The sequence below is a fragment of the Ascaphus truei genome, chromosome 13 (assembly GCF_040206685.1).
Source record: "Ascaphus truei isolate aAscTru1 chromosome 13, aAscTru1.hap1, whole genome shotgun sequence".
In the NCBI taxonomy this organism is placed as follows: Eukaryota; Metazoa; Chordata; class Amphibia; order Anura; family Ascaphidae; genus Ascaphus; species Ascaphus truei.
Genome location: NC_134495.1, coordinates 40,763,605 through 40,777,344, shown reverse-complemented (window position 1 = coordinate 40,777,344; position 13,740 = coordinate 40,763,605). Strand labels below are relative to the sequence as shown.

Sequence of the window (13,740 nt, the reverse complement as noted above, 5' to 3'; positions counted from 1 at the left end):
GACTGGAGTTGTGCAGGCCTGACTTGCTGTTCAGCACACCCTCCTTGTTTTAAATTTTATTTATAAAGAATTATTTTACTACTGTAACACCATACACTGGCGACACACTTTATCGCAGTGCGGCCAGATCCGCAAGCCGGGAGATTTCCCGGCTTGCTAGTGGGCGCCCCTCGGCGTGCCGCGCGTCATAGACGCGCGGTCACGCGTCATCGGGAGCCTGCGCCCCCTGCACGCGTGTCCAAGGGCTCCCCGAGGGAGCCCTGGTGTCCCGCGATCGCGGGACAGCGGCAGGGGGTTCCGGGGGACCCGGCGGACCCGGCAGCGGTAGGGAGAGCGCCCCGATCGGAGGGCGCTCTTCCGCTGCTTCGGCGCGCGCCCGTCACACTCGGGCGCGCGCCAGGCTACTGCTGCGGCACAGAACGGGCAAATGCTCGAATAAACTGTGCCGCAGCAGTACTGTTGTGCTGTAAATGTCTTGACTTTCTGTACGTTAATAAAGGAGATGTTGCGTGTTTTAACTTGTATTAATGAAGACATTTTTTTACTTACACAAGACCTGCACAACTCCAGTCCTCGAGGGCCGCAAACAGGCCCGGTTTTCAGGATAAAACAGGGCCTGTTTGTGGCCATCGAGGACTGAAGTTGTGCAGGCCTGGCTTACTGTACACCATCCTACTGTAAATGTTTTGACTTTCGGTACATAAATGTTTTTACTAGCAGTACACCTTACACCTGTAAATGTTTTGAATTGCTGTACACTTTAAATGTTTTTAAATTGTATTTGTAAATAAATGTTTTACTTACTCCATAAATGTTTTTGTATTTACTTCACCAATAAAAGAAAATGTTGATTTGTTTTCAATTGTTTCATTGTCTCCTTTTATAACGTAACAAAATACAGTGTTTCTAGAACATACAGTACAGTACTGTCCAGGCATACTGTACAATACTGTACTGTATACTGTAGGCATGCTCAGTACATCACAAGAGAATTAAAACAATACATGCTGTACGGGTATAGAATACACATATGTACTGGAATACATGTAGAATAAATGCATACTTTTTATTTTTCGGGTTTATTATACAGTATATATATATATAAAAAAAAGTATTGTATACGGTCTGAGAACAACAGCATACTGTTTCAGGTTTTCTATGAAGCTCTCAGTCACAGTATTCTATCCTAATCAATAACAACGGCCACTAAACTGATGACTCCGGTACGTGTTTTTTTTTTAGCACAAAGCGATATTATCCATTGAAATCCCTCCATTTGCCGTTTTCCGCATGAGATGACAGTTTTCTTTTCTGAGGAAAAACAAAAGTACAAGTTTTACTGTAATGGTCAGTCAGTCCGCTAAAGCAGTTCCCACAGTCAGTCCCACCAATAATTTACTCGGGGGCGTCTCCTGTTCATATGCGCATGCGCCTCCTGTCGATGTAGTGACACGCATATGCGTTTCAAGAAGGTTCCAATGCGCATGCGCCTAGCGTTCCACCAATTGTTCAGTATCTACTGTAGAAGCTGCTCAGCCAATGATTTTGCTTACAGGAGAATCGCTTGACTGTGCATTGATATTGATATTTCAAAAACAGAATAAAATACGGCAACATTACTCACCATAGACTTTGCCAATCAGCTGGCGCCGAGCCACTGCCAGTCCCGTATTCTTGATTATACACGTAATTGACAGGTGACAGCGGGACTAATACACCTGTAGTTGACAGCTGATGAGGCTGGAAATCGTTTTGGTACATACAAGCTTGCTGGAATCTGTACGTGAAATCCGGCTCAGGCTGCAGGTATCCGGGCGGGGACAGACAGCAAGGGTTGTCGGGCACCAGATTTTCAGTGACGGTCGGACCGTTATTGGAAGCCGGTGCTGGTGCTGGCGCATTGCTTGCCAGCGACTGACGTTTCTTAGTTGGTTTTAACATGACCTTTCGCCTTTTGAAGTCTCCATGATCAAAGATACGGGAAAAATCTGGTGCTACACACCAATACCCTCCTTTAACACCATGTGCGGGATCAATACAAAAAAAACACGGATAGATACATAACTTTTTCCTTATTGCACGCTTCCACACATGAGCATCTGGTGAAAATTTGTAAAAGTCATAGTTTTCGATTAAATACTGATAAATTTGACCAACCGTTGGCATCTTATCATCTGTTGCATTAATCGCGGTCCATATTAAATAAGCGTACGTTATGTCGGGTTTTTGGAACACGGACCGCTGTGGCGCACTCATGTCGGGACTCGCAGGACAATAAAACAATACCAGACACTGCGCATGTATTTTTTAATATGAAAAGCATAAATTGATACATTATTCTAACTTCTTCTGTACCATGGTCAATTTACAATGGTCCACTGTCACTGTGGTATTTTTTTTAAACACCTGCAAGTCGACACATTACTGAAGCGCATGCGCATTACAATTCATGAATATCTGCCACCTGGCGGATACGCGAAGAATTGCAACCAATTAAATCCGAACCATTATCAATAAACACATCAATAAACACATCAACCTGCGGGTGACGCCGGCATGAATGCAACATGAATGTGGCATGAACGCGGGGAAGTGCGTGGCAATCGGAAAAAATCCCCGAAAAAATTCGGAGATATCGGAGAATAAAAGGAGCCGCGGCTGTAAATATTGGAGTAAAGAGCTGTAGGAGTTCGGTAGGTTGTGTAGCTGGAGTAAAAGGGTGAACAGAGTAGGCTTATTACTGACTTTCAGCCATTCCTAATCACAAAAGAAATGAGTTATTTGTTCCTCTGGTTTTGGAGGAATTAGCAAATTGTTACGTTTCTAAATATGATGTTCAGACAATAGAAACAGAGTTATGCTTACATTTTCTTTCCTGTTTCTCACAATAATGTTTTTGGGGAAAAGCTACAAATAGGTTGTGGAAAACATTACAAGATATTTAAAGATGTGAGTTGTGATTTCTGTCACCCTGTATTGTAGCTCAGATAAATGTAAGATGGTAAACTCCACATCCGTATATGTACATTGCTCCCAATCTCTCCCCGTCCACCCTTTTTTCTTCCCTTTTCACCAGTGCCCTATCCTTTTATCCTCGCCCACGTGTTCTGATTACTGTTCTCTTTCTTCCCCTCGCACAGGATGGAAAGCCGGGGCCACGTTCCTCATGGTCACGTTCTGCTTTGGAACGCTTTGGTATCTTCCTGTGGAAATATATTTACCGAGGTGAGATCAGCAAAGTGATTGATGTGGGGGCTGGAGCGGTTGCTTTGCTATTTACAGCCCTACACCTTAATTTAAAGCAGCAATACGGGTTACTGTAACCTAAAACAAAATGTTTTTTATTTTTTTTAAATTAATTAATTACAGGTTTGAAGCAGGGGGTCTCTGTAGATGAGCCCCATTCATTTCATCTCCAGGGACCCCCTGCTTTCAGAGATACTTATCTCCGTAGGGGGTGCCAGTATCTGCGGAGCATGAAGGTCCAGGCCGCTGACAGATTTCCCGGGACCCAGGACTACAGTTCTGACAGGGTCCCCCCTCCCCCGGTAGTGATGCAAGCTAAATTTTACACCTCGCGGGCCCCCCCCATTTCACACCTCGTGAGCCCCCTCTATATCACACCTCGCGAGCCCCCTCTATTTCACACCTCGCAAGCCCCCTCTATTTCACACCTCGCGAGCCCCCTGTATTTCACACCTCGCGAGCCCCTTGTATTTCACACCTCGCGAGCCCCTCTATATCACACCTCGCGAGCCCCCTCTATATCAAACCTCGCGAGCCTCCTCTAGATCACACCTCGCGAGCCCCCTCTATATCACACCTCGCGAGCCCCCTCTATTTCCCTCCCTCTTCCCATGTATTTCTCTCCCCTCCGTCTCACCTCTCACTCTCCTCCCTCCATCAATTACCCCACTATAACTGAATCCCAGCCCCCTCCCCGCCTCACGTGTATTTCTCTCCCCTGCGTCTCTCTCTTACTCCCTCTTTTCCTCACTTACCCCCTTTCTCCTCTCACTATCCCCCTGCATCAATTATCCCACTCTCACTCAATCCCCCTCCTCACACTCATTCCCTCCCCCTCACACAATTCCCCACATGAAATATATATACAAAAAAAACCACCGCCCAGTGCAAAGAACTTCCCACCCCCCCAAAAAAAACAATACATATAAGACCCACCAAATCTATATACACCCCCAAAATACATATACAATCCCAATATATTAAAAACCAAACAATACATATAAAAAACCCCAAAGCATATAAAAAAACAATACATATTAAAAAATACAGTATAATAAAAAATGCATATAAAACCCACAAAATCCATATACCCCCCCGCCCCAAAGACATATAAATCCCCAATACATTAAAAACAAAACAATACATACAGAAAAAACAATGCATATAAAAAAAATACATTAAAAAGCCTCAATGCATCGGCGTCATGGGCCGAGGCCACTCCTCGCGCAGAAGCCACTCCCGCGCTCACGCTCCTAAGCTGAAGCGGGGAACTGCTGTCTGCTTGTTGCCGATTCCTTGCTACGACTACGACCACCCGGATGTCTTCTATCCTGACCCTGCTTCGGCCATCGATTGTCCTGTCTTCTCCTACCCCGACTTTGGCTTCAATAACGACGATGCTGCCTTCTCCAATCCTGACCCTGCGATGTACGACTACGAACTGCGCACTCCGGATCAGTCTGCGCGGACTAAGGTCGGTGATAATGTAACCCCACCTCAGCCCCGCGGTCCGGTCCCGGTTTGTGGCGAGCATCGGCGTAACAGGGAGACCTTCGTCCCGTCATACAGGGTCTCATAATAAGTTTTAAATTCTTCCACAATTTGTTTAGGGTCAGAAGTGAGGCCACCTTTGTTGGTTCGAATTGTCTGTATATGAAAATTACTGCTCGTGTTTCGGAGTTTGCGGGCAAGTGGGGTATCTGGCCTGTTGGCGCGTTCATAAAACTTCTGTTTGGACCAGGTCAGCTCCTTCTCAGCTCGGGAGGCCATCAGTAAATTTAGTTGTGTTTTGGTATCTAGCCATGCCTTAAGGCAGCGGTGCGCAAAGTGGGGGGCGCGACCCCCAGGGGGGGCGGGAGATTGTGCTGGGGGGGCGCGGGCAGTTGCAGAGGCCCCGCGCTCTTCCCCCAGGCATTTAAATTAAATGCCGGAGGATCGCGTGAGGCCCCTGCAACTGTTTACTTACCGGGATTCAGCCATCTGTGTTGCGTCGCCATGGCAACGCGGCGTCAATAGACGCCGCGGCACCATGTGACTTGACGCTGCGTGGGCGTGTGACGTCATCTGACGCGAATGAAGGTAGGCAGGGGGGCGCGAGAGCTGGGGGCAGAGTGACAGGGGGGCGCAGCACAAAAAGTTTGCGCTCCCCTGCCTTAAGGGTCTGTGCTTGTTTATTGTTTTTATGTAGGGCGGATAGGGTTTTCAGTTCAGATTGTAAATCGTGGATCTTTCGTTCCCTCTCTTTCTTCCGCCTACTTGCAATCCCTATGAGTTCACCTCGGAGTGTCGCCTTATGGGCCTCCCACAGGGTAGATTGAGACGCCACGCTACCCGTGTTCTCTGTAAAGTATGCCCTGAGTTTTCCCCCTATCGCTTGTTCCACCTCGGGGATTTTGATTAGAAACTCATTGAGTTTCCAGCTCGCTCCTGGTCTGTCCAGCGCAAAATCAGTGCACCGCAGCTCTATGGGTGCATGATCAGACCATGAAATATCATGGATTCTCGTATGGGAGATCAGCGAAACCATTCTATTGGACGCAAAGAGATAGTCTATCCTGCTGTAACGGTCATGTGGGTGGGAGTAAAAAGTGTATTCTCTTTCTCCTGGGTGCTGTTCGCGCCAAATATCGACCAGACTATTGGCCTTGAGGCCTCTAATCCAGGCTGCTCTACTTTGCGGGTTTTTATGTCCGCCAGGGGTGCATCTGTCTGTGTGCGGGTCGAGTGTATGATTGAAGTCCCCTCCCAGTATTATGGCACCTTGTGCTACCTTGTGTAAGATCGCGAAAAATCTATCGAAGAATGTATCTGCACGGTCACTGGGGGCGTATACATTTGCTATTGTAAGGGGTTGTCCACGGATGGTCCCCACCACTATGATGAAACGACCGTTAGCGTCTTTCCTTGTAGTTTTAATGTCCAGTGATAGTCGATTGTGCAGCATGATCGCGACCCCTCTTTTATTTTTGTTGGCTGAAGCTGCCACCCAGGTCTGATATCTGCCGTCTAAATATTTTGGGGAGTTGTGCCGGGAGAAGTGTGTCTCCTGTAGGAGGATGATGTCAGGGTTTGTTTTTTTGTAATCTGTCATGGCCACGCGTCGTTTTTGGGGACTATTAAATCCCTTTACATTATGTGATATTACTGTAAGGTCCCTACCCATTGGTGCTTCTCGGGTGTGGCTCCGTGATGGTAGCAGGGGTGTCGCTCCCGGTTTGTCGAGGTGTCCGGTGACTTTGAAGGCTCGTGACGTAGCCGCATGCTCCTCTGGCCTGTGAACGGGGGAAACGGGAGGGAACATACACAGGGAACACAGGGAAAACACTGAGACAACAACAGATAAAAATTTCGGTGAACCCACGGGGTTGGATCCCCCTGGTCACCGGAATTGCCCCTTCTGGGGGTCCGATCCGGGCCCGTCTGCCTCTCCACACAGGAGTGAGCTTCTGGTCCACTTGTACCGGCCCAGCGGGGTCTTGCACGGGCCTCCCTGGGGGGGCTCCCCAGGGTCCCGCTTGGAGTTCCATGCCAACAGTGGGCATAACGCTGCCCGTCCCCACCTTCGAACAGATGGACATAGAAAAAAACATGATGAACATCAACATCTGCACATTCCCCCTTAACTTGCGCCATTACCCTAACTGAAAGTGAGTTGGAGGGGTGGAGGGGGGGGGGGTGGTAAGGGGAAGAGGTTGTGGGGGGGGGTGAGAGGGGGGCGGTTGAGGGGGGGGTGGAGTGGGGGGGGTGCCGCCGACTGTCGGCTTTGTGTTATATACTTCCTCCCAACCGTGGCCTGCATCTTTATTGCTTTTCTTTAGTCCCTCGTTTGAAAATGGCGGTATTCTGCCCTGTCCTCTTCCTAAGGCGTCACTTCCGGTGCCGGGTATAGAGTGCCCCAACCAAGATGGCCGTCTCGCTATTTCCGGTGACGTCCATCCTGTCGTTGCCATTCAGCCGCCGGACGTCGACGGGAGCGGATGTCTCTTTGGCAGCTCTTCCCGCGCAGATGGCTTCTTCTTCCGGTAGGTGCTGGAAAGCCCGCCAAGCAGCCTGATGTCGCCATTTTCAGGGGCGTGCGTGTCACGGTTGGCTTCCGGGGTCCCGATCTTCATGTCCACTGTATCTGCAGGTGAGTCTTGCGCCGCGAACTTCGCCCAACCTCCGAACATTGGCGGGGCTCTGAGGGGGCCATCGGGAGCTGGTGGAGATCTTGTTCCTCAGCTTTCGCCGTCTGCTGGGGTGTTGGCGCCATTTTGGGGGGAGAAACTGTGCCACAACTGCGGCCGACAAACCATGGTAACTGTTATTTTAGGTTTTTATTAGTGAGGATGTTTTTTTCACCCTTCACTCTTTCTCCCCCTCCGCTCTCCCTCTATTCTTTTTTGAGGTGGGGGCCTTTTGCCAGTCTACTTCTGGCTCTTGGGCTCTCCGGGTAGCAGGAGCTGGGCCCTCCTCCACTCCGAGTTTGCGGAGGAATTCCGGGCCTTCCTCCGGTTCTCTCATTGAGATGGCCCTCCCATTCTTCAGGACCAGCAGCCCGAATGGGAAGGTCCATCGGTAGCGGATTGCTCTCTCTCGCAGCATTTTAGTGATGGGCTGCAACTTCTTATGCCGGGCCAGGGTGAGGGGGGACAAGTCCTGGTACAGCTGGAGGGAGGCCCCCTCAAAACTGCAGGCCCCCTCACCCCTCGCTGTTTGGAGTACTGCCTCCCTCGTACTGTAATGGTGCATACAGGCTATCACATCGCGTGGCTGATCATTGGCTGCTGGCCGGCTTCGGAGGGCCCGGTGGCAGCGGCCCATCACTAATTCCGATGCGGAAGCCTCCGGGAGTAAGGTGGACAGCCAGCGGGTGACATAGTCTTTTATTTCGGTAATCTCCTCTGAGATGCCTCTTATGCGGAGATTGCTGCGGCGATCTCGGTTCTCCGATTCTTCCTGCCGTTCCGCCAGCTCTGAGATCTGGGCTTGCATATAGTTTGAGCGCTTTTCCGCTTTCCTCACAGTGGTAGAGACTGCCACCATTTTCTCCTCTAATGCACCCATGCGCTCTCCCAGGCCTTGAACCTCCTTCCTCAGCTCCTGGATCTCCGCGCGGAAGAGCGACTTCATATCGTTGTATAGGCGATCGAAGTCGCATCTCCGCACGGGCAGCTGCTCCGGTACTTCATCCGCGTCCTCTTCCCGCTCCGATTCCGAGCCCGCGGCCGAGCCCGGCGCCATTTCTGCCCCGGCTCCCCTCGTTGCCGTTCGGCTCAGATATCTTCGCATATCGCCGGTTGTTTTCTTTTTTTGCGGACTGCGGGGCCATCCTGATCTATTCCGCTGCTGATATATGGGGTTTGTGTGCACAAAAGCAAACTTTATCAAGTATGTTGATGTGTGATTCTTGCGGCGGGGGTAGGAGCTCTCAACTTAAGCAGCTACCCACCACACCATCGCGCATGCGCCTCCCTACACCTTAATTTAAAGCAGCAATATGGGTTACTGTAACCTAAAACAAAATGTTTTTTATTTTTTTTAAATTAATTAATTACAGGTTTGAAGCAGGGGGTCTCTGTAGATGAGCCCCATTCATTTCATCTCCAGGGACCCCCTGCTTTCAGAGATACTTATCTCCGTAGGGGGTGCCAGTATCTGCGGAGCATGAAGGTCCAGGCCGCTGACAGATTTCCCGGGACCCAGGACTACAGTTCTGACTGGGTCCCCCCCTCCCCCGGTAGTGATGCAAGCTAAATTTTACACCTCGCGGGCCCCCCCATTTCACACCTCGTGAGCCCCCTCTATTTCACACCTCACGAGCCCCCTCTATTTCACACCTCGCGAGCCCTCTGTATTTCACACCTCGCGAGCCCCCTGTATTTCACACCTCGCGAGCCCCCTGTATTTCACACCTCGCGAGCCCCCTCTCTATCACACCTCGCAAGCCCCCTCTATATCACACCTCGCGAGCCCCCTCTATATCACACCTCACGAGCCCCCTCAATATCACACCTCGCGAGCCCCCTCTATTTCCCTCCCTCTTCCCATGTATTTCTCTCCCCTCCGTCTCACCTCTCACTCTCCTCCCTCCATCAATTACCCCACTATAACTGAATCCCAGCCCCCTCCCCGCCTCACGTGTATTTCTCTCCCCTGCGTCTCTCTCTTACTCCCTCTTTTCCTCACTTACCCCCTTTCTCCTCTCACTCTCCCCCTGCATCAATTATCCCACTCTTACTCAATCCCCCTCCTCACACTCATTCCCTCCCCCTCACACAATTCCCCACACGAAATATATATACAAAAAAAAAACACCGCCCAGTGCAAAGAACTTCCCACCCCCCAAAAAAAAACAATACATATAAGACCCACCAAATCTATATACACCCCCCAAAATACATATACAATCCCAATATATTAAAAACCAAACAATACATATAAAAAAAACCAAAGCATATAAAAAAACAATACATATTAAAAAATACAGTATAATAAAAAATGCATATAAAACCCACAAAATCCATATACCCCCCCCCAAAGACATATAAATCCCCAATACATTAAAAACAAAACAATACATACAGAAAAAACAATGCATATAAAAAAAATACATTAAAAAAGCCTCAATGCATGTAAAAAAACAATACAATTTAAAAGAAGCAATACTGTACAGTACATATAAAAAAAACAGGGGGGCGGGAGAATTTGTAGGGGCGGCGTTGGAGGTTACAGAGGTCCCGTGTTCTAACCCACGGCTTTATCTTTTATTTTACATATAAAACACAATATAATCTATATGTAGCACCCTTGGGGTATGCTAGAATTATCTTAGTGACCCTGGTCCCTACAGGGAGTTAAGTGGTTAAATGCGTTGCCGTTCCTAGTTCATGTAGCTACAGTAATTTGAAGTAACTTATTTCATGTTGCAAGTCACGTGGGCCGGTGTTTGGCCACTTCCTGTTCTTCCAAAACCTGCTGGAAAGGTCAACCCTTTAGGGGATGACTCAGTAGTTAAGTCCTTCTCTTTTCCTGTCCAGCAACAGGGGTAAAAGAGAAAGCTTATAAATATAAGGGGCCTGGATCCATTACCTCAGAGCCCAGGAGGAACCAGAGGAGGGGATCTAATCGGTAAATACTGTATGTCTATAGTCCTGTAACTAAGGGTACTGTAAGCACCAGTGCTCTTGTTTTCCAGTTAGGGCAAGTCTCCCAGTATAGTTGTCCTATTGTAGTAAAAACTGTAGGAGGAGCGTCCTCCAAACCAAGTGCATCCAAGTGTGAGATCTGATAGTCATAAGTAAATAAGCAAGCTTAAGCGGACCCTGGGATAGGGAAGTAACCACAAACAACTAGGAGTGTCTTGATTGCAGAGCTCATTAACAGGTTAACTGCTGCCAATGGTGTAACAAAAACCTAATCTGAACTAACCGGTGGATATGAACATCAGTGTGAACAGCAGGTCTCTATCTGGCAGCAACCTTAGAGCAAGATATGAATATCCAGTGATATAATGATGTAGTTCTTACTCACATGGGTGTTGTTTGTATGCCGTCCCAGAGGCGTGCATCCAGCTGGTATACAATGCAGACAGGAATCCTCGTGGAAAAAGTGAAGCACAGCCGGTCCAAGAAGAAAACAATCCGGGGCTAAGTGAATGAATTAAAAATATTCCTTTATTGAGGGTGCAGAGCATGGTGGCGCAGGGGATGTACCTCCATGCTGTGCACCCCCAATAAATAACACTGAACCAGTAGCCTGCTAAAGTAAGAAGTGGGTTCTTCACACAGGGGCTCGTTGAGGAGACCTGGAAGAGTTGCTGAGGAATTGCAGGAAAAGATTCCAGCTCTGTTTTTGGCAACAGTGGAAAGGCTTAAAAAAGTGCTACCCTGCCTTCAAATCTCATGGTTGAGGAAACCTGGGGATACGTGTCTACCCTGTAACAAGAAGTGATCTTATGGCCTAAAACCAGTCCTGTTGCTGCTCTAAGATAACTATTAAAAAAAAAGTTAAAAGAAAGTTCCTGGCACCCTCTCTCTTTTTCTTGCTCAACACCCCAGCACCCTGACCGCGGAACACCTACACACTCACAAGCAATATTGCTTCAAGAGACAGTGAGATATTTTGGTGTGACCCTTTTCCTTAGCCCGGGGGGTAGAGGTGTTACTTATATATTAAAATCCACCACTTAGAGAAGTACAGAAATCAAGAATCGGAAACTACAGCAATGAACAATCGGTCTGTATTGCAGGGCACTTTTCTGTGGAGAAAAAAAAGATTTTATCAGTGGTACGAGAAGGTAGAAAAGTGATTTCTTTACTGTAATCTACTAAATAACATGTAGGGTACCTGGCTGCCAGTACACTTTTTCTCATTCATAAAGAGTTGTTAACTACAATGGAAAAACACAGCATTGCATGGACCTTCACCGCTCTTAATGCCTGAGCGTATGTAGTGAGGAATAGAACCCGTTACTGTGGAATATACTCCCAGTATACAGTATGACCGCACACAGTGAGCAATATGCACAGTGCAATGTGCTTAAGTACAATCTCCATTGCCACCATATTTTCTGCACCTGCTTTTTATACTGTTGCTGACCTTCTACTGCAGGGGTGGGGAACCTTTTTTCTGCCAAGGGCCATTTGGATATTTATAACATCATTCGCGGGCCATACAAAATTATCAACTTAAAAATTAGCCTTCTATATTTGGTCAAACATTTAATTAGCTCACCCTTAATGTGATGGCTGGAACTGTTTCTCTTTGGGTGACTGACCGACTGACACTTGGGTCGTGGGTGACATGGGTGGTGGGTGACTATGACTGTTGGTGTCTGTATTCACTCACATTCTCACACTCTTGGAGAAAGCGGAGTGGGGGGGGGGTCAGACCCTCAGACTCTCAGACTCTCAGACTCTCAGACCCACAGACCCAGACTCTCAGACTCTCAGACTCTCAGACCCACAGACCCAGACTCTCAGACTCTCAGACCCAGACCCAGACCCAGACTCTCAGACTCTCAGACTCTCAGACCCAGACTCTCAGACCCAGACTCTCAGACTCTCAGACCCATAGACCCACACACTCAGACTCTCAGACTCTCAGACTCTCAGACTCTCAGACCCAGACCCAGACTCTCAGACCCAGACTCTCAGACTCTCAGACCCAGACTCTCAGACCCAGATTCTCAGACCCACAGACTCTCAGACTCTCAGACTCTCAGACCCAGACTCTCAGACCCAGACACTCAGACCCAGATTCTCAGACCCACAGACCCAGACTCTCAGACTCTCAGACCCAGACTCTCAGACCCAGACTCTCAGACTCTCAGACTCTCAGACCCAGACTCTCAGACCCAGACTCTCAGACCCACAGACCCAGACTCTCAGACCCAGACTCTCAGACTCTCAGACTCTCAGACCCTCAGACCAACAGACCAAGACTCTCAGACCCAGACTCTCAGACCCAGACTCTCAGACCCTCAGACCCAGACTCTCAGACCCAGACTCTCACTCTCAGACTCTCAGACTCACAGACTCACAGACCCAGACTCTCAGACTCTCAGACTCTCAGACTCTCAGACTCTCAGACTCTCAGACTCTCAGACTCTCAGACCCAGACTCTCAGACCCAGACTCTCAGACTCTCAGACCCAGACTCTCAGACCCAGACTCTCAGACCCAGATTCTCAGACCCACAGACCCAGACTCTCAGACTCTCATACCCAGACTCTCAGACCCAGATTCTCAGACCCACAGACCCAGACTCTCAGACTCTCAGACCCAGACTCTCAGACCCAGACTCTCAGACCCAGACTCTCAGACCCACAGACTCTCAGACTCTCAGACCCAGACTCTCAGACCCAGACTCTCAGACCCACAGACCCAGACTCTCAGACTCTCAGACCCAGACTCTCAGACCCAGACTCTCAGACTCTCAGACCCTCAGACCCACAGACCCACAGACTCACAGACCCAGACTCTCAGACTCTCAGACTCTCACTCTCAGACTCTCAGACCCAGACTCTCAGACCCTCAGACCCACAGACCCACAGACCCACAGACCCAGACTCTCAGACCCAGACTCTCACTCTCAGACTCTCAGACTCACAGACTCACAGACCCAGACTCACAGACTCACAGACCCAGACTCTCAGACTCTCAGACTCACAGACTCACAGACCCACAGACACAGACTCACAGACCCACAGACCCAGACTCTCAGACCCATAGACCCAGACTCTCAGACCCACAGACCCAGACTCTCAGACTCTCAGACCCAGACTCTCAGACTCTCAGACCCAGACTCTCAGACTCTCAGACCCAGACTCTCAGACCCAGACTCTCAGACCCAGACTCTCAGACCCAGACTCTCAGATTCTCAGACCCAGACTCTCAGACTCTCAGACCCAGACTCTCAGACCCAGACTCTCAGACCCAGACTCTCAGACTCTCAGACCCAGACTCTCAGACCCAGACTCTCAGACCCAGACTCTCAGACCCAGACTCTCAGA

At 49.0% G+C, this 13,740-nt stretch overlaps 2 protein-coding genes across 4 annotated transcripts in view; both read left to right on the top strand.

Moving 5' to 3' along the window:
• LOC142464645 (uncharacterized) overlaps window positions 1-13,740 on the top strand; it is a 755,558-nt gene that overhangs the window by 492,956 nt on the left and 248,862 nt on the right.
• The window catches only part of ST3GAL4 (ST3 beta-galactoside alpha-2,3-sialyltransferase 4), a 114,001-nt gene that overhangs the window by 33,556 nt on the left and 66,705 nt on the right, over window positions 1-13,740 (top strand). For all 3 annotated transcript variants that reach the window (XM_075569278.1, XM_075569277.1, XM_075569279.1), the window contains exon 3: window positions 3,141-3,225. In XM_075569278.1, the coding sequence (XP_075425393.1) occupies window positions 3,141-3,225 (85 nt within the window). The remainder of the gene's footprint in view (window positions 1-3,140; window positions 3,226-13,740) is intronic.